The sequence below is a fragment of the Scardinius erythrophthalmus genome, assembly GCF_964197995.2.
Source record: "Scardinius erythrophthalmus genome assembly, chromosome: 20".
Lineage (NCBI taxonomy): Eukaryota > Metazoa > Chordata > Actinopteri > Cypriniformes > Leuciscidae > Scardinius > Scardinius erythrophthalmus.
In genome coordinates this window covers 11,555,344-11,577,239 of record NC_138240.1, presented here as the reverse complement: position 1 = coordinate 11,577,239, position 21,896 = coordinate 11,555,344, and the positions used below count along the sequence as shown (strand labels likewise).

At 38.3% G+C, this 21,896-nt stretch overlaps 1 protein-coding gene across 2 annotated transcripts in view; it reads left to right on the top strand.

Moving 5' to 3' along the window:
- The window catches only part of adamts10 (ADAM metallopeptidase with thrombospondin type 1 motif, 10), a 59,628-nt gene that overhangs the window by 10,988 nt on the left and 26,744 nt on the right, over positions 1-21,896 (top strand). Inside the window, exons 3-13 of one of the 2 annotated variants that reach the window (XM_081349295.1) lie at positions 3,496-3,854; positions 5,798-5,957; positions 6,691-6,893; positions 7,653-7,736; positions 13,015-13,160; positions 13,780-13,823; positions 14,416-14,521; positions 15,974-16,120; positions 19,321-19,462; positions 21,058-21,165; positions 21,373-21,518. In XM_081349295.1, coding sequence (XP_081205421.1) covers positions 3,496-3,854; positions 5,798-5,957; positions 6,691-6,893; positions 7,653-7,736; positions 13,015-13,160; positions 13,780-13,823; positions 14,416-14,521; positions 15,974-16,120; positions 19,321-19,462; positions 21,058-21,165; positions 21,373-21,518 — 1,645 coding nt within the window. Of the gene's footprint in view, positions 1-3,495; positions 3,855-5,797; positions 5,958-6,690; positions 6,894-7,647; positions 7,737-13,014; positions 13,161-13,779; positions 13,824-14,415; positions 14,522-15,973; positions 16,121-19,320; positions 19,463-21,057; positions 21,166-21,372; positions 21,519-21,896 lie in introns of both variants that reach the window. The other variant, XM_081349296.1, reaches the window with a different exon arrangement.

The window sequence follows — 21,896 nt, the reverse complement described above, 5'->3', positions numbered from 1 at the left end:
CAAGTGATGTCTATACTGTAAATTTAAAAAAAGTACCATGTTATTTAGCATGTTAAAACTTTAAAGTAATCCTGAACCATACAATTTTTCAGTTAACAGTCGTTTTACTACCAAACCACTCCACCAATGTAAACTCAGACAGCAACGCAGGGTGTATAAGGTCAGCAGTGACCTTAAATGTAATCAAAGCGACAAACCTCATCTGTTGAGCTCTTCTGTTGGTCCGGTGATGATTTTGAGTCTGCACATGTTTTAAAAACCCAATGAAAACACATGTGGGTCTCAGAAGCAGCTGCACTTTCAGTAATTAGACAGTCTTATTGAGCGGCCCAGTCTGAATAACTGCTGTGAGGAGTGAAAGAGGGGATCTTTTATATTTTCAGCACTTGGTTTGAGCCCCATTTCCTTCCTTGAGGCTTAATTAAATGGACCATATATTATAAGGTTACTTGTCCTTCTCACGCCGTTGTACACAATGCCACATTTAATATTACTCACATGGTGCATCTGCTGATTGTATTTTTAGAGCTTTGAGAGATTATGGAAAGTACTAAGACAAGCTGAATCAAGATCACGCACAAGTCTCATCTTCATGCTTCTGGACCCAAACAAAAGAGTCATTGCTGTCGCCCTGCTCACAGTGTTTGAACTGGCAGGATGGGGTAAACAAACCAATGGAACGAACCTTGTTTCACATTAAGGACACTGATCATGGTGTACTACTTTACACAGAGTTTCTGAATGTTTAAATGAGTTTGGTTTGGTTTCAGGATGTTTGTCTCTTTGGCAATCTCCACCCATTGGGTGCAGTTTTTCAAATGCCAAATTTGGACAATTAATCTCCAGGCTTGCTGTCGGGACAGGAAGTATACAATTTCAGGATTTCCATAGCAACAGGCAGCCCTTGGCCTTTGGGCTGCTAGCTTGTGTTTCTTCTCTGTGGTCTACTCAATAGTTTCACTGTGAACTCTTTTGTTCGCCAATTGACATGGTCAGAGTACACGACTGCAAATGAATAAAATCCAGAGGCCAGAGGCTCTCTGAATGAGCCCCAGCTGAACCAGTATATAGCAATCTGCCTCAAATTGATTGTTTACATATGTATTGTTGATTTGAGTTAACAGTTCTCACTTATTTGGTTTTTAACTGCTTCCATGCCATTGATGAGATTTTCCATCATCAATGACACAATGCTTCCCTGCCATTGACGAGTTTTTCCGGCAATCCATATTTCCATTGCTATACAGTAGGGGGTGCTATTACGCATCTTCTGAAATAGTACAGAATTAAAGGGATAGTTCGCCCAAAAATGATATTTAACCCATGATTTACTCACCCTCAAGCCGTTCGAGATGCATATGTCAATCTTTTTTCAGACGAACACATTTTCAGTTATTTTAGAAAATGTCTTAGATCTTTCAGTGGTTATAATGTGAACCTATGGGGTCCACATCGTTCAAGTCCCAAAATGTGCATGCATCCTTCACAAAAGTAATCCATCCGGCTCCAGGGGGATAAACGAAGGCCTTCTGAGGGTAATCCGTGCGGTTTTGCTGTAAAAATATACATATTTAAAACTTTATAAACGAAAGGTAGCGGTCGACGCGCGTTCACGGAGATGGATGCTGGCGTATGACATAGGACGTAGCGTAGGAAGCATCGTGACGTAGAACGAACGTAGAGTTTTGTTTTGCTCTGCTCTCTGGCTGCGCTGTCACGTTCGTTCTACGTCACGACGCGTCCTACGTCATACGCCAGCATCCATCTCCGTGAACGCGCGTCGACCGATACCGGAAGCCAGTTATTTTCGTTTATAAAGTTTTAAATATGTATATTTTTACGACAAAACCGCATGGATTACCCTCAGAAGGCCTTCGTTTATCCCCCTGGAGCCGGATGGATTACTTTTGTGAAGGATGCATGCACATTTTTGGGACTTGAAGGAGTGGACCCCATTACTTCACATTATAACCACTAAAAGATCTAAGACATCCAGACCACCTAGAGACTTCGGGTTTTCGGCATTATGTTAAGAAAGGTCTCGGGAACGCACAAAAAAAATCCAGGAAAAGATTTACTATCTCTTAGTGTTGTGATCCCATGACGTGAGAAAATTGCGCTAAAACACTCACTGAGTTTTTATTACTTGTTTTTTGCATAACCTGCAAAAATCGCTCGATGCCACTACTGCTTCTGCAAACCGATAATCAATGCTACAAATCAACATGTTTGTTGACACGTTTCCTGCCTGGAGTTTTCACTCTGCAAAGTACGTCACTCGGATCGTTGGTCTGATTGGTTGAAGGACTATCCAATTGCGTACAGAGTCATTTGAACTATGCCCGTTGATCACGCCTCTTGTGCAGTAGAAAATACATAGCAGACTCCCCAGACTAATGTTCAATCTTAAAAGATTGAGCTTGGTCTGGTAATAGCCATACTATTACGTTAGCAATGAAACGTCAAACCTACGAAAAGGTACAGGAGTGTGCAAGCTTTGGGGGTGTTGATGGACATGATCCACTCGATCAATGTTTTGATCATCATTCTGAATCCAACCCAGACAAAGTCTTCAACAAAAACAAAAGAATGTATGAAGCTAGCAGAGGCTCTGTTCTTTCCTTTGATGCATTGTGTGTTCAGATATTCATACAACAAAATATTGAAAGATTTATGAAAACAATAAAAAATGCTGGCGATGGCTCCAGATTAACAAAAGATTGCCAGATCCTTTTTGTGAGGGGCATGTTTGTTTTGATGATTTCAAATATCAACAGCGTTTACCAAAAATGTCTTACTGCACCTTTAAAGTAAAATAACACAGCTTTTGTCGGCTTCTGATATGATTGGAGACTTTATCCATGTGAATGTACATTTATATTTCACATTTTTTATATATTATTATATATTACATAATATATTTTAATACAATATTATAAAATAATACTATGATAAAATTTTATAGTATATTATAATAATTTTTTTTATAATATACACTACCATTAAAAAGATTGTGATCAGTAAAGTTTTTTTTGTTTTTGTTTTTAATAAAATAATACTTTTATTAAACAAGGACACATTCAGTTGATTATAATGTTACAAAAGGTTTTCTATTTTATATAAATGCTGTTAGTATTAGTAAATTAGTATTTCTTGAGCATTCTGAAACATCATGTGGCACTGAAGACTAAAAATTGCCATCACAGGAATAAACTAAATTTTAAAATAGAAAATTGTAATAATATTTCACAATATTACCTTTTTAACTATAGTTTTAATCAAATAAATGGAGCCTTGGTGAGCATAAAAGACTGCTTTTTAAAACAATAAAAGAAAATCATATACACCCCAAACTTTTGAACGTTAAATACTATTATTTGTGTATAACTTTTCAATGCAAAGAAAAAATTCAATGCACATTTAATTGCGGGAGCTGTATAAACTCAATTCAACTTCCATCCATCAATCTCATGGTCATTTTTTGTGTTTCCACAGCTGAGTTTCTGTCCAGCATCGGCCAGTATGAGATCGCCATCCCAGTGCGTGTGGGGCCGCGTGGGGAAACACTATCGGAAGAGGAGGCTTCTCACGGGAATGGTCGACACCGGCGTAGCACAGAAACGCAGAGCGTTCCAGACCCACAGCTGTACTATCAGCTCTCCACGTCGAGCACTGACCTTCTGCTCAACCTCACGCTGCAGGGAGGACTGCTTTCGCAACAGTTCCGTGTGGAATACTGGAAGAGGGGGCACCTGGCTTGGAGTCACCCATACTTGCCCAACTGCCACTACGTGGGTCACCTGCAGCACCAGCCTCACTCTAGTTCTGTGGCTCTTAGCAACTGTAACGGCCTGGTGAGCGCCACTGTACTTTTGTAGGAAACGGTGCTGAGTCTCAAATGATGTACTAATCATTATGTACTAAACCTAAGCACTATGATGTCAAATGTGGAAGTCCGCAAAATTGGCTGCAACTATAGCCTTAAAGGAATATTCCGGGTTCAGTGCAAGTTAAGCTTAATCAACAGGCATAATGTTGATTACCTCAAAACATAATACATTTTCTTTACTCTTTCTCCGCCATTGATGTAAATTTCCGTAATTTGTGAGAAAACACTTTCCCGCCATTGACGGAATTTTCCGGCTTTCCTTGTTTTCTCTGTTATACGGTAAGGGGCACTATTACGCATCTTCTGAAAGAGTACTGAATCTCCTGATCAAAACACATGTGAAGAAGATGCAGAAACAAGCGATATCAAATGCAATCATAAGCATATGTAAAATAACGCGATCATCAACATTAAGCAGCATATAAATCAAAACTGCCTTACGTTACCGAATGAAATTAAATAATAAAAATAAAAAAATGGATGTAAAAATAACAAAATAATTTTTTGTTTGATTGTTTACAAAGCAGAGGATCTATTCTTTCTTTTGATATATTGCATGTTCAGATATTCATACGACAAAATATTCTGGGGGCCATGACATTTTTGTGAAAATGTTCAAAAACGCTGGTGGTGACTGGCAACTTTTTTTTTTTTAAAACGCTGGCGGGGAAAGAAAGAGTTTTTTTCTTTTAAGAAGTCTCTTTTGCTCACCAAGGCTGCATTTTCATATATTCATATATTCTTTAGTGGAAACCAAAAGTTCAAAAGAACAGCATTTATTTGAAGTAGAAATCTTTTGTGACATTATAAATGTATTTACTGTCAGTTTTGCTGAATAAAATTGCTGTGTCCTTGCTGAATAAAACAATTTCTTTATAAAAAGTTTTTTTCGAACTAAAATCATGTTAACATGCATATTGTTTACATCTTGTTACTATACTTTTGAAACAGTAGGTATTAAGTGACTATTAACTTCAATTTTAAGTATGTCACTGTAAAAAAAAAAAAAAGAGGGACAAGTGGAAATTAATTTTTTCAATCAATCCCAGAATATTCCTTTAAATGGCTTTATCATTTTGTTTATCATTAATTATGTATTATACAATGTAATCTCTTTCTTGGGTGAAACTCCCTCGGGAGAGTTGTCATGACACCCCTGTAGATCTGAAATGGGCAGCTGTTGCTAATGTCTGTCTTTCCCAGCTGGTGTAAAGCTCTGCTCCAAAAACAGGTGTTTTGGAGCCTAATGATGGATTTCGTTTCAAGCGGCATGCTGTGGCATGCTCATTACTTGCATGAGCTGGTAATACACCTGCGTAAACAGATTACAAAGTCAAGACCAGTGCTTGTTTATCCAGACCCTTTGAGTGTAGTGTTACGTCTGATAAATGCCATCAGACGTCCTAGTTCCTGTAGCATTGGGTGATTCTACTCCCTGGCATCACAGGTGCTAATAAATGTCCAGCCCGGTCGATAATGTATCCATTTTGATTCAATTGTGTGTACACCAACATAAGTAAATACAATGGAGGATTAAGCTTGCTCATGAAGGCGGGAAGAAACTTCCAGGTTAATTATTGGTGATCAGAGTCGCATGACACAATTCATCAGGGACTTCTCAGTGTGTCCACAAGAGCATCACTAAGCACATTACAGGATTATGTGGACTTGAAAAGTGTGACTGAGAGAGATGAAGAGAGGAAACAATGAAACATGCTAAGATCCTTTGGCCTTCTGCCATGAGTTCCCATTTCATCCAGGATTATAAGGCCAGCGCAAGCTCATTATTTTAGTGGGGAGACTAATGATGGGATGATTTGATGATTTTGCTGTGTATCTACTTGTAAACTCAGATTGAGCTGGCAGGCTAAAAGGAAGTGTTAATCTATGGTTTCTTGGCTTTTTCAGAAAGGGGTTATTGTAGCTGGAGGTGAGGAGTACCTTATCGAACCCCTGGTTTCTGCTAAAAACTTTACCAATGAGGATGGCAGAGAAGGACGCCCACATGTGGTGTACAAACGGTCGTCACTGAGATACCAGAACATGGACCAGTCCTGTGGAGTCATTGGTAAGAATGATAAAAACCATGAAGATGTATTTTATACATCAACAACCCCTTAAAAAGAAAATTCACTAAACCACCATTTCATGGTGTCTTTCAGTATGTACTGTATCCCGTTTTATCCCTGACATTACAGTTTCATTGTAACGGAAGTAGCGACAGATCTTTTCATCTGAGTAAAACAAATAAACCAAAAATATTGAGCAGGGACTTGGTTTTATCTACCAGTCGTTGATTAGATGGACGCAGATCTGAATCTGAATAGTTTCCTGATTATTTACTCACCCACTGGCCATCCAAGATATACAGGTATATGTCTTTCTTTCTTCAGCCGAAGAGAAATTAAGGTTTTTGCGGAAAACATTCCTTTTTTGGGTGAACTCTTCCTTTAAGCTAACTAAATGATTGGAAAAGCCTGACATACATCAGAGAGAAGTTTGTAATTTCATCAGAAGATTGAATCATGCATGTAAAAAATAGATAGGGTGAATTTATATTCCATGCATTTTTACAGATCTAACTTATTTGGTACACAGCCTGGTTTATTGAAACCAACCTGACTATTGAAAGTAATCAATCCAATGCCAGCTCATTCATAGTTTGAAGTTACGCTAGAAGTACTTCACAAAAAAGAGCAAAAACATGGTCTTTCAGAAGGTTTTCAACTCATGAATTTTTATGTCACAGGATTTTTACAAAAAACTGTGTAGGTACAGTCTTGCTCATTGTTCCTCCTCAGACGAAAAGCCGGGTAAGAGCTATGGATGGTGGCAGAGAACAATAAAGCCCTTACCCAACCAGATGGGACGGGGCCAGTTACCACTGAAGCGCTCTGTCAGCCGAGAGCGCTACGTCGAAACCCTGGTGGTTGCCGACAAGATGATGGTCAGCTATCACGGACGTCGCGATATCGAGCAGTACATTCTGGCGGTCATGAATATTGTAAGCTTCAACTCTCCTTGTTCTTTTTTGTATGCTTTAAGGATACAAAAATTAAAATCCTGTCATCGCAATTTCCAGTCATCCCTCATGTCTTTTGATAACCATATGACTTTCTAATCGCATGTAACCAAAAAGGAGTTATTTATAGCAGAATGTCCAAATCTTGATCTGTTCCTCACAAACCAATCGCATGTGTTCAGACTACTAGGAATACAGCACATAAGTTGGATGAACTACTTTCAGGGAGTTTTTTTGGTGCTTATTTGGTGTTTGGCTGTCCCTGGTCTTCCTTTACTTTCATTGTATGGAATAAAGCAGCTCAGACATTCTGCTAAACTCTTCACAGGTTACTTGAGATTCTTTACGAAGACCTAAAATGAATAGTCTGCAATGATATCCCACAGACTTAAGTAAATCTTTAGAGGATGTTTGACATATCCAGGTCATTTGTATTGGCTCAAAGAAGAAATACTAAATGAAAACCAGTTGTCTAAGTAACTGTCTTCTGTCACCCTGCGAATCCATATTTATAATCCCCATGGGCAATTTGTGGCATTGTTACAAATAGTTTTACACCTGTGGAATGTGTTTAATGAAGGGATTACCTCACCTCATGGACCCAGAGCAGCAGTTAGCACTGGTTTAATAGTAGACTGTAAAATGTCTATCTTTACAGTAAACAGCAGGATTAGAAAGGTCTAAAAACAGACAATTGGCTCGTTTTTAAGACTGGTTTTTTCTTGTTTCCCTGGAGGTCAGGTTGCCAAACTGTTCCAGGATTCTAGCCTGGGGAATGCAGTGAACATCGTTGTGACAAGGCTTATTCTACTGATGGAAGACCAGGTACTCTTTTTAAATCACATTTGCTCACGTGCCTACATAGGACTGTCACGATTATTACATTTTCCTGATCCGGATTTTTTGTGCACTTTTTAATTCCGTGACATATTGCCATCCAAAATGTGACATATTGCCATTTTTGAGTGCACCAAATTAATGTGTGAAATATAAACGACTCTGGTGTAAATGCGCCATCTGTGAAAGTATAAATGATTGCTTTTAGATGATAGAAATATACACTACTGTTCAAACTTTTGGGGTCAGTTAGATTTTTTTTAAAGGGGGGGTGAAACACTCAGTTTCAGTCAATCTCATGTTAATCTTGAGTACCTATAGAGTAGTATTGCACCCTTCATATCTCCAAAAAGTCTTTAGTTTTGTTATATTTATAAAAGAAAGATAGGCTGTGCCGAGTCTTTCCGGAAAAAAAAGAGCGGCTGGAGGCGTGCCGTGTGGGCGGAGCTAAAGCTGTGCTTACGCGCCGATAGCTAACAACACACAGACATTTGAAGCAGTTTTACTCACCGCTTGCGGTTCCAACGCACGACCGTGAACCTTTATCGTTGGGACTGCTCCATCCTTAAGCATTAGACGATCTGCGAATCCGGCGTCGAACTGGGCCTTGTTCATAAAACGATCATCGTCGAAATGCAGGGAACAAACAAAAACACTTGCACAACTCCGTTGATGCTCTGGAAAAACAAACTCCATCTACTGGTCCCTTAACGCTGGGGTCTTTGTGAATCTGTGCAGGGTTGTCTTGCACTAGCAACCAAAAACCCACTTCTTTGGTGACACTGACTTCCCTAAAGCCGAGCACAGCGCTTTGATGGGCGTACTGCTTTTGCTGTCTCGCTTTGGTCTACGGGTGCGCGCGCGCCCTTCCGGGAGAAGTGCCCTTAGGACCCGTATAAGGAAATTCCGCCCCATCTGACGTCACACAGGCCCTGAACTTTCTGAAACTTGTGACAAACCGGAAGGAGTATTTTTGCCACAGAAATACTCCATCAAACGTACAACTTTATTTTTGAAACTTTGTCCCTGTTTAGTATGGGAATCTAACTCTTTAACAGTGTAAAAAACTCCCCCCTTTTTTTAAGGAATTGACACTTTTATTCAGCAAGGATGCATTCAATTTATCAAAAATGACAGTAAAGATTTTTAAAGAAGATTTCTATTTCAAATAAATACGGTTCTTCTCAACCTTTTGTTCATCATAGAATCCTGAAATTAATGTTTCCACAAAAATATTAAGCAGCACAACCATTTTAAATTGTATTAATATTTTGCACTATTACTGTTTTTACTGTATTTCTTATCAAATAAATGCAGCCTTGGTGAGCATGCAAGACTTATGTACCTAAAAGCATAAAAAATTTACCCAATTCAAACTTTTGAATGGTAGTGTGTATTATTATTCCTTGTACTATCTATGTATCTATCTATCTAATAACTGCATTAGTCTGCTATCAGTGGCTTAAGTCTCTGTTACTAGCTCTAAAATGACGCTTTGGAATTCACAACAGAAGCTTGGGATGAGATGCGTAAGAAATTAGTCCCACACACAATAGCATTTTAAGGACAAAAACCTGACAAATGTCTTGAAGTACATCATCTGAACAATGTTTTGAGGTGTGGTAACCGCAGTATAAGAGAAAAAATTGACAATGAATTATTAGAAAAATAATGCACACCCGAGTGGAGAATGGATGTGCATTTTTTTTCGAATAATTCAACGGCCCCTCGTCAATTATTCCTTACATATACACTACCAGTCAAAAGTTTTTGATCGGTAAGGTTTTTAAAATAAGTCTCTTCTGCTCACCAAGGCTGCATTTATTTGATTAAAAATAAATAAGATAAAAAACATTAATATTGTTAAATATTATGACAATTTAAAATAACTGTGTTCTATTTTAATATATTTTAAAATATAATTGGATTAATGATAACATTGGATTCTTTTTTCAGGATTCTTTGATGAAAGAACAGCATTTATTTGAAATATAATCTTTTGTACAATAAAACTTTTTGATCAATTTAATTCATCCATGATGAATGATTGATTTATTTTATTTATTTCCCCCAAAAAATAAAATTAATTCTTATTTACCCCAAACTTGTGAACGGTAGTGTTTAATGTTACAAAAGCTTTCTATTTCAGATAAATGCTGTTCTTTTGAATTTTCTGCTCATAAAAGAATCCTAAAATAAAAATGTAAATAACTGTTTTCAACATTGACAATGAGAAATGTTTCTTGAGCGTCAAATCATTATATTATGATTTCTGAAGGATCATGTGACACTGATGACTGGAGTAATGATTCTGAAAATTTAGCTTTGATCACAGTAATAAATCACAGTTTACAACATATTCACATAGAAAACAGCTGTTTTAAATTGTAATAATATTCACAATATTACTGTTTTTTTGTATTTTTAATAAAATAAATGCAGCCTTGGTGAACATAAGAGACTTCTTATAAAAACATAAATCTTACCAATCAAAAACAAAAACATGATTTTATAATATTCAAACTATTATTATTATATTCCAAAAAAACACACGTGTGAAAAGAAAGTTTGCTTAATTTAATAGTTTGAATATTTAAAAATACATGTGAAATATTTTATTTATGCTATTCTAACCGGTGGAGTATTTAAAACAATATTTAAATTTGTTGTAAAATCCCAAGTAAATGTGCAGTAGATTACTACAAGCAACAGAAAAAAGGCCATTAATCATTTATTGCAATACTTTAAATGCAAAGATAAAATGTCTTCATGATACACACATACATATAAGCCATAGTCTGGCTTATTTCACCTGTCAAAGAATTCCTTGTTTGTGTGTTTGCAGGCTGAGGCATCTTAGTCTGAGGCAGTTGAGACAGTCTGCACAAGTCTGGGCTTTTTTCTACCTGGCTCTTCTGGGTGTATCCAGAGAGCCTGCCATGACTGCTCTTATTGTTGATTGTGAACGCTAATATTGCCACACTCATGAATGTACATTCACCTTAAAAAAAGTACAAAATATTGAGTGAAATCTAAGGGCAATCCAAACTGTATCGCTACTGTTCTTGCCACCTGCCTCTGAACGCAATCAATCTGCCTCTGTCATGCATTCAGGCTTCCACCTCTGTCCTGAGCGGGGCGTGACGACACTGCATGAGCGAGTTGGCTCACGCGGCAACATCTCTGGAACATGCTGACAGAGTCGGGACCTCAAACAGGCTCCTGCAGATGACACAGGGCAGGAAAAGGATAGGAGTGGGGATTTGTGGTGTATTTAATGAAGCGTTAATGATCCCAAATCGCAGACAGCTAAAAATAAATCCCCCTGTAATTTGTTCCGCATAATGTCATTTGACAAATGATGGGAGACCGGTCATTAGGAGCAGTATTAGCCGTGTTGAGATAACCACCGTGTGGAGTGCTGAGGTTTCGTGGAACCAAACATGGTTCATTTCCAGATGAGAACACCCCACCACCCCCTGTGTCAGAGGAAACCTGGAAAGTTAGAACACTGGATTGTGGGATGATACAATTATAGGCTATGCCAGTTTGTGCAGTCTTGGGTTACAAGTGTAATGGTGCTGTGGCCGGCTCGGGTGCTGGGTGCCAGGCAGAGTGGTAGGAAAACACTATCCCCTGGTTTTACATAGGAGGCTTGAGTCTAGTCCCAGACTAAAATGCATGTTTGAGCTGTCTTAATTAAGAGCAACTTGTTTTGTCTCAAGATGCACACCAATAATGTTTTTATCTAAGGCACGTTTATAAAAGCTACTTAAATGTCCTTATTAAACTAAGGCCTAATCCTGTCTTAATCTAAACCCTGCCTGTGAAACCGGGCCTGTGTGTCTTTCTGTACTGTCCATATTACCATTGCCCTGATCCACTGTAAACTCAATAAAGCAGAGAAATGAGTCAGAGCTGTGCATATATAATCTAAAGAAGCTATAAAGTGCAGCTTGAAAAAATTTGTTGCAGGTAATTTGCAGCTTTAAAATAATGCATTACTGTGGACACCTTCATATAAAGTCCAAAATATTATACTGCAATGATTTGCTGTTTTTTATTATGAAAATAATGAAAATTCTGCCTTATTTTGGTGGGAAAACTGTAAAAAAAAAAAAAAAAAAAAAAAAATTTACTCTTGTATTTTTCTGTTGTATAGTCACATTGTACTTGTGTGAACAGGCCTTAAAGCTTATTTTTCCCAATTGCATTTTAAAAGTGCAGTCACATTTACCTTTATACCAACAAAAATTCTACTGGTGAAATGCAGTCTGCTCAATAAGAATCCTCACGATCTGGAATTTTGCATGAGGGGGTGATGATATGATTTGCATTAGGGGAAAAATTTCCCCTGTTGTTCCCAAGTTGTAAACTCAAATTTGCTGTTTACAGATATAAAGTTGCTTGGCTTGAAAGTGAGCTTTGAGTAAGCGATGCTTCATGTATAGCTACCAGGGTTCCCACGGGTCCTTGAAATCCTTGAAAGTTTGTGAATCTAAAAAAAAAAAAAAGTCAAGGCCCTGGAAAGTTTTTGAAAATAAACATGCATAGATATAGGTCCTTGAAAGTGCTTGAATTTAGTTTGTACATATACCCTCCGGTTCGCTAATGTTATTTCGCCAACACTTCGTGGCCTATGCATACTAGCTTGCTTTATTTACGTTAGTTACGCGCATTTACGTGTTATGTAAAGTGTTTCCCGTGTGAGGTACTTTGTGTTGTACATTGCCATGATGTTCACATGCAAAACTGTAACAATGTATCTTACAAGGTAACACGATGTAACCTTGCTCTCACTTGAAATGTGTCCCCACATTAAGTCCTTGAATTTAAGGGTATTGGACCTGGAAAGTCCTTGAAAGGTCCTTGAATTTGAAGTTAACCAAGGTGTGGGAACCCTGAGCTACACTATGGACCACACAATGGACCTACTTTCCAAAAACTTCCTAATTTCTACTTTGCAAAAGTTTTCCTAAGGTCTAAACATTATACGTAAGCCATATGCGTACCACCATACCAATGGCAAATAGTAGGAGTTCTTGGGGAAACCTTTTTGAAAACAATCATTGTTTTTGCAATTCCATTTCACACAGGAATTAAATACTTTGAAAGAACCAGCACATTTTCTACTATTCTTTGAAAAGAAGTCTAGTATCAGTATAGTTAGTAAACAAAGTAATACAGTACACACATGTTGTACAATGTACATGCAATGAACCTGGCCTTTTTCAAGTCTTTCTGATCCTATTCTTTCTCTTTCCAGCCCACATTAGAGGTTAACCATCATGCAGGGAAGTCTTTAGACAGTTTCTGCAAGTGGCAAAAGTCCATCCTGCACCGGAATGGTCATGGGAATGCCATCCCTGACAATGGAATCGCACACCATGATACAGCAGTCCTCATCACCAGGTTAGCATGCAGATGTTTCTAGCTCTGTTTGTGGTGTTGTTTTAGTCAAACTTTAGGTCTCTGTCGCCGTCAAAAGAGTGAAATAGGCCTATGTCAGTATATGCTTTTGTTTTAATATATACTTTTTTTAAACGCATACACACTATAACACCTGCCTAACATTTTGTAGCACTCCGTTGGTTCTAAAGGCAACAGGTCATAATTTTAAAATGGCTTTAAAGTACTTGAAATGTGTGTTTGGAAGAACTAGCGATTTATGGTAAATCATGTTATAGCTTTAATCCACACAACGAGGAGTTGGGTTGAATTCCTGCGCCTGAAAGCTGAGTGTGTGAGGTATGTGTGAAGTATGAGTATGAAATAGAGAGTGAGAGTAAAGGAGATAGACAGAGAGAAAGACAAGTGTTGAGTCTTTATATTGGAGGCTTGTGTCAGAGGGTATGTCTGCTGGATGCATCAAACGTTTCCTTTCATTGTCTTCACTCTCTTATCAGAAGAGTGTCCAGTCTGTGAACTGTCTCAATGCTCTGTTATCCGAGTTTGTTTTTGTTCTGTGGAAACCCAAGAGGTTCATTCACCCCAACAAAATATCAGACATGTTTCTGTGGTATGTTTTCAGGTATGACATCTGCATCTACAAGAACAAACCCTGTGGAACACTTGGTAAGCCATCCGTCCATCCATCGCCTTATCTGTCAACATATATGAAATATTTGTTTATCAAATTCTCACTTCTTCTCTGTTCATAACATAGCTAATCGAAGGTTTATCGGTACTATATAGTTTTTACTTTTGATTAGTTTGTAGACACTAATTAATTAACTAATGTGTAGTACTGTAGTGGGGCTTGTATAGTATTTGCATATATGTATTTGCATATCCATCTTATTTTTCAACTCAGAAGTAAGCTATTCCCTGTGAATGTGTGAGACTTCAGATTCATTAGCCGCTATAGGTAAACAACTTGAAGAATGACAAAGTGCAGTAAATTGTAAAACTATTGTGCAACAAACCAATGTGTTTATGATTGTGATGATAAATTAAAATAATATGATAACAAAAACAAGTTTACAATATCAATCAGCACAACAAACTGTTTTTGTGGAGCTAAAAGTAAAAAAAAAAAAAAAAAAAAAAGGCCGCACCTGCTCTTACATTAAAAATAAGGTGGATAGTATTGTAGCATATATGTATGTGTGTGTGCGTGTGTGTGTCCATGTCACTGTGCCCATGTGCACACACGTGTCTGTATCAGGTCTGGCACCTGTTGGTGGTATGTGTGAGCCAGAGAGAAGCTGCAGCATCAATGAAGACATTGGTCTGGCCACTGCTTTCACCATTGCGCACGAGATTGGACACACGTGAGTCTTTTCCTAAACCTCCAAATGCTCCTTCAGTATCTTGTGTTCCTCTGTTCTTCCATGTCTTTTGATGATGCTGTTTGGTTGATGCTGTTTGCTTTGAGTCAAGGTTCGATCTCAGTAAGGTGAAATCAAGCAAATGTCTTTGTTTTTGTATCTTAATGCTGCTACATAAATTGCTACATTATTTTCTACTTTGTCAAAATTGCTTTAAATTGTTCTTAAATTTTTTTATTTGTGTAGCTCAGGGTTTCCTAAACTGTGGGATCTTGAGGGAACGGCAAGGGGTTTGTGAGTTGATGAAAAGCTAATAATTAATTAAATAATAAAAATGTAAAATGAAAATAAACACGAAAATTTAAAATAAAAACAATCAAAATAAATGTATTTCTTGGTGACCATTAACCAACATCAGAGAACTGTGAACCTGCAAATTTGTGAAATATACTTAACTTAAAATCTGGAGGCAAATGAGTATTTTAGCTCAAAGGAGTTTGGCTGACAAAAAAAGTTTGGGAATCCCTGATGTACCTGTTTTCAAAAACTGTGACTAAATGATGTCAGTACATATTCCAAAATCTTCATTGTTCCCTCAGCACCTATTGAAGCTCTACTATAGGTCAGCAATACATCAGCGCTCTGAAATTCCAGTTTTACCTACTTATGTCATTGGCACACCCCTTTCAACTCTGACCCTTGACATTTGGCCTCCCAAAACAAACTTGGGTTAAATCCAAGGATAAACTATAAAGCCACTTGAGGCGTTTAAATATGAATAATGCTCATTAACAACAACTGCACTAATATTTTCTCTCAGTCTTGCAATATTTATATCTTGTTAGTGGAGCAAGTGACGACAGACTCTGATGCTCCAGGCGGCTTACTTTGGGCTTTTCGTTTGTGGTTTCTTGCGCTCCAAGACGTTGAAGTATTGTTTTACTTGGTGGCCCAGCATTCCATTCACTTTCTGCAGCTTAATCATGCATATGGATTTATGGGCACGCCTGGCTGATATCGCGCCACTGCCTGCACATATCATTCCTCAAACCTTCAGAAATACTTCCATGAAAGGAAATTTTGTTGTCATTTCGGCTGTTTTGGTAGTTGAAAAGTATTTTTTTTGCTATCATTGTTCGGATCTGAGCTGTTTGTGCTGGGTCACCCAGTAGTCTGTTGCCTTGGCTACGATAACGGACCGCAGAGCTGTTTTCATAGGTGGTGAAGTCATTAGTGGTCTGGTCCTAATGGTTCGTCCAGGTACCTTTGAACTGACGGCCATATGACGTTGCGCACTGGGGCTGTCTAGACAAGGGGGCATATGTTTGACTGTGTGTTGGATTACATAAGTTGTGTGAGGTGCTGATGGGTTTGTGTGTGTGTTCACATTCTGTAACTTGGACCAATGGATTCTATATTTATGCTTCCATAAAATCATTCATCTCTCTCTTTCAGGTTTGGGATGAATCATGATGGTGTTGGCAATGCATGTGGGGTGCGCAGTCAGGAGACCGCTAAACTTATGGCTGCCCACATCACCATGAAGACTAACCCCTTCGTCTGGTCTGCCTGCAGCCGCGATTACATCACCAACTTCCTTGAGTGCGTCTGCTGCCTGAGTCTGATATCTGTGTTTACACTGAAGTGTACTGTATTTAGTGTGAAATATTGACTGTATCAACATTGGATTTCAGTATCATACATTTCCAAAGGATTTCATTATGAATATAAATTATGTGAATGTCTTTTTTATTTCAAACGCAAACTCAGCCTATAATGTTGTATAAGAGCCATTTGTTATAATTAATGATAGACAAATATACAGGCTAATTTGTAGATTATTTGTCGATTATAAAATTATTGGGATGTGTCTGAAATCTGCTGACAGCTAGTGCACATTTTTCAGATTTTAGTGAATCTTTATTACATTTAATCAAATTTTATTTTATTTAATTTTGAATAGTGTATTTATTTATGTACATTACCGTTAAACCGTTCCCTTTCGAAGAAATTCAACGCTGCATCAGAATGTTGACGCTATGGGAACGGTTCTGCATGATTGCGTCTGAACCATGTGTGAAATCACTCCAATCTCATTCATCCTGTGAAGAAAGACGGCGTTCCACGGAAGCTATAAAGCATACCCGGACCAAACATCATCAGCTTCGGTGCCTTCAGAGCGCTGTGTGAATCTGTCTGTCTTTTTGGTGTTGTTTGTCCTGTAGGAAACTAGTATGGTGAATAAGCAGCAGTTAGACTGTGTGTGTCTCTCTGCCTGCGTTATATTGTGTGAGGGGATCTGTGTGGTCTGCTTGGGAGTGGAGCATCATAGTCACCTCTAGAGGGACCTGACAGTGTTCACTGTGAACGTCTGCCTTTAAAATCATAGTATGCCCAAAAATATTTAAATTCTGTCATCATTTACTCACTCTCAAGTTGTTCCAAACCTTAACAACTTTCTCTCTTTTGCTGAACACAAAAGAAGATATTTTGAAGAATGTTTTTTCCATACTATGGAAGGCTGTTTGGTTAACCATATTCTTCAAAATATCTACTTAAAATATACTGTGAAAGAGTTGGGCCACAGATTTGTCTCTCCAGGCCACCAAGGAAACCATGGCCCTTGTCATCAGGCGTTCCATGGCAGCTATGGTGGCTATGGAGAGACACCTATGGCTAAACTTGTTTGATATAAAGGAAAAGGACAAGAATTTTCTGTTGGACGCCTGGTTGATTCTTGCTCAATCCTAGAAAATGGCAGTTCGGTGTCGAGAGTGTGCTTTCTCTGCTACAGGGAACTACATTTTTAGGGGTGGTGTGGGACTCGACTACGATGCAGGCACGTCTGTCTCCTGCACGTATCGAGTCGATTCTCTCAGCTGTAGGCAAGATCAGGGTAGGCCAAGCCGTCACTGTAAAACAGTGTAAAAGAATGTTGGGACTCAACATGGCAGCTGCATTCAATGTAGGAATCAATCAAAATTTGGCCTTCTGTACATTGCAGTGGTGGCTCAAGACCAAGGGCTTTTCCCTGAGGGGCAGCCCATTTCGCATCATCAGCGTTACACACAGATGCCTTCGTACCCTAGTGATGTGGAAGAAGCCTTGGTTCTTGGCCCAGGGTCCCATGCTGGGGGTGCCTTGTCGTTGCAAAATGCTTACAACAGACACTTCCCTCACGGGTCTGGGGTGGTCCTCCTTGATTTGGAGGAGGTTCGGCTAGGCGGATGTGGACTTTTTCGCATCAGAGGAGATGACGCACTGTCCACTCTGGTTCTCCCTCACGCAGCTCCCAGCTCCGTTGGGGTTGGATGCCATGGTTTGGACAGGGCTGAGGCTACATCTGTACGCGTTTCCCCCGATTGCTCTGCTCTCGGGAGTACAAGAAGAGGGTTCACCAGGACTGTGTTCGTCTATTACTAGTAGCCAGTTTTGGCTGGCATGAGTATGATTCTTGGACCTGATGTCTCTCCTGAACGGCTCCCCGTGGGAGATTCATTCATCCGAGGGGTTGTCTATGATTTTTACGTCCACTGCTCTGCCTAGTGGCATAAAACTGACCAATTGCTGACCAATCGAAAGGTAATGTCTCTGTCATGAGCCATTAATATAACCCTGGTTCCCTGAGAAGGGGACGAAACACTTTGCCATAATTCCTGCATGCCTGAGAGTGAGTTACTTCAGCCAATCAGAAGCTGACAATGTTTGGTCCGTGTATCCTTTATTGCTTCCACAGTATGCCATCATGTGTCACGGGATGACGTTTCACCAGCGAGATTGGAGTGATTTCACACATGCTTCAGACACAATCATGCATCTCACCCAGATGTTTTTTCTTTAATAAATTAATACTTTTATTCTGCAAAGATGCATTAAATTGATTAAAAAAGTGACAGTAAAAACTTTTTATATGTTAAAAAATATTTATTTTTCAGTTTTTCTTTTGAGCTTTCTATTCATCAAAGAATCCTGAATAAAAATATATTAGTTTCCACAACAATATTAAGAAGCAACTGTTTTCAACATTGATAATAAGAAATGTTACTTGAGCATCAAATCAGTATATTTGACAATTTGACACTAAAAAAGCTGGAGAAATGGCTTTGCCATTACATGGATGAATAAATCTTTAACATATATTAAAATGGAAAAGAATTAGTGTCACATTGGGTAAATGCCTTATAATAGTGATTAAAACAGGTTCCATAACCATTAAAGCTGATTCACTCTGCCACAACAAATGTAAACAGTTGACACACTAAAGGCTAGATTTACTAACAGCTTGCGCCAGTGCAAACCCCCTTTTGGCGCAAAAAAAACCCACTGTCAGGATTTACTAAAGACGCAGTGAAAAATTAGCGCTGAAAAAGCATGGACACAATTATGGGAGGAGATTATTTAAATGAATCATGCAAGGTGATTTAATATAAGGTTTGCACTAGTCAATGTACTGGTATTTGCACCATTATTTAATGGCAAAAAAAGCATGTCTTAAACCAAACACTACTTTGCGCTGCTCTTGGTAGATTGCGTTGGTCATTATGGAAATGATCCGGCTACATCTGTATTCTTTCATTTGCGTGTTGTAAGGAGATCACATGCAGAACTTTCCAAACTCATCTGCGCTTTTTTGGAATTGCGCTCTCGTGCTAATTTGCCATTTAGTAAATCTGGCCCTGAATTCCAACAGTTTTGAGTTTTGTTGGATCAGTGTTTGTTGGCATCAGGGCAGTATGAACTAGCCTTTAGACTTCCATCACTTCTGACACACCCGTTCTGTTTTCTTTCTGATTGTTTCTTAGCTCTGGCATGGGTTCCTGCCTGAACAATGTTCCCCCCAAACAGGAATTTGTTTACCCCACCACAGCCCCTGGCCAAGCATATGATGCAGACGAGCAGTGCCGCTTCCAGTACGGAGTGAAGTCTCGTCAGTGTAAATACGGGGTACTTGCATCACTCAGTGTAATTGACAACAGCTCTTCACCCAAGAAAGAAAATTCCATCATCATCATCAACATCATCATCATCATCTATTAAAAATGCAGATCAGCATGATTTTTGACTATGGGACCATGGTAATACCATGTTTTTTTCTGATCTACACTATCATTCAAAAGTTTGGGGTCAGTAAGATTGAACTTTCTATTGATCAAAAGGATTTAAAACAATTTTTTAAATTGTTATAAATTTCACATTTACAGTTTGTAATGTATTTTTATCAAATAGATATAGCTTTGGTGAGCATAAGAGACTTCTTTCAGAAACTTAAAAAAATATCTAACTGCCTCTAAAACTATTGAACAATAGTGTATATCACCATACAAGAACAGCATTGTGCCATAGACATTAGAGACGTTTATTGTGTCAGTAACAAAAAATATCATGGTAGTGTTATGTTTTTTGGACATATACCATGAAAGCACCACCATGCTATTCTTTAGTTTAGAGTACCTTGGAATGTCAGAGTAACCATTAAAATTGATATGGTTGATATGACCCATGTGCAATATTTAATGTATTCTAAAGGTATTTGATCGTTTTTTTGTGAGGAACAGACAAAAATTTAGGCCATTTTTCCCTAAAATATTTCTTTTCATTTTTGGGTGAACTTGTTCAGTAGTTGTTTACGTTATATTGTATTACATATATATATATATTACATATTGAAAAAGATCTAATTTAGAAGTATATAACTATCTTACAGTAAGACATCTATGCTGAAGTGTCGTCTTTGGACACATGAATTGTCTTGCCTTTACATCCCCACAGTAAATCATTTAGCACACTCTCTCCATCCCTCCCTCTTTCTCTCTTTCTCTCTTTCTCTCTGTAAATCTGCACCAGATGGCAGTTCTACCTTTCACTGGCTGTAACATTCCATCTTTTTGCTCCCCCCAAGACTTCAGACCGCTGGCATTCTGCCACTTTTGTCCAAAACCACATGTTGGTCAAAAATTTGCTATTTTTTGGTTTGTGGCTCTATTCTCTGCCAGCCATGGTTGACCTTTACACCTCCACAGACACACAGTGGAGCTCGGTCTGTAAAGTGAGCTATATCTGCTCATGTTGAGTCCAGCTTTAGGTATTGACTGCTTTATGGGATGCCAGTGCAGGAAACTGAACATCTGGAGGAGGAGTACACACACTAGTTCAGCTCTTTCTGTAACTATGTAAAGCAGGAAGTTATTGACTAGATCTAAAATGCGTTGTGCGGCTTACAATTTATCTACATTATGAGATTTGGCATAAACAAAAAAAAAAACTGTTTTATTGGACATGTACCATGGAAGTACTGTAATATTATTTAAAGGATCATGTACAGTAATAAACATTCAGTACCATAGTATATAAGGGCAATTACCCTAGCAACACTCAGAGCACCTTAGCAACCAAATAGCCACGTTGTAGGATGTTGTTTGGTGCAGGAATGTCCTACTTCTACTCTTTCCACACAGTTCTTCAGCCTCTTGAGTCTTTCTTAATGTCTGTTTTCCCCACATTGTCTGAAATGTTGTTTAGTGGCTTGTGTGTGTGTTCAGGAAGTGTGCAGTGAGCTTTGGTGCATGAGTAAAGGGAATCGCTGCATCACCAGTAGTATCCCAGCAGCCGAGGGCACCATCTGCCAGACTAGCACCATCGAAAAAGGGGTAAGGACAGGGAATTCTGGGAGGAATATCAGAGCACAGATATATCAAGGCTCAGGAACCTTTTTTGGCTTGATGGGTAGATCATGTTTGATAATGAAATGATTTTATATGATATTATATAATATAAATGTACACCATATATTGGCGATTGTTTTTGGTCGTCACATATTGCATATTTAATGTTGATTAATGATATTTTCTCATTAGTGGTGCTACAAAAGAGTGTGTGTGCCGTATGGAACACGTCCAGAGGGTGTAGATGGTGGGTGGGGCCACTGGTCGCCATGGGAGGAGTGTAGTCGCACCTGTGGGGGCGGAGTCTCTTCCTCTATTCGCCATTGTGACAGCCCAAGGTGAGTACTATAACTTTTATTCAGCAAGGATGCAATAAATTGATCTAAAGTGACAGTGAAGACATTTATAATGTTACAAAAGATTTCTATTCCAAATAAATGCTGTTTTTTTTTACTTTGCTTATCAAAGAATTCTAAAAAAAATGTAAGCAAGAAATGTTTCTCGAGCACCAAATCAGCATATTAGAATGATTTCTGAAGTAACATGTGAAACTGAAGACTGGAGTAATGGCTGCTGAAAATTCAGCTTTGCTATCTCAAAAAATAAATTACATTTTAAAACATACTAAAGCAGTTATTTTGAATTATAATAATATTTCAAACTGTTATTTTTTATTTTAATAATATTTCTTAAAATTACTGTTTTAAAACTGTATA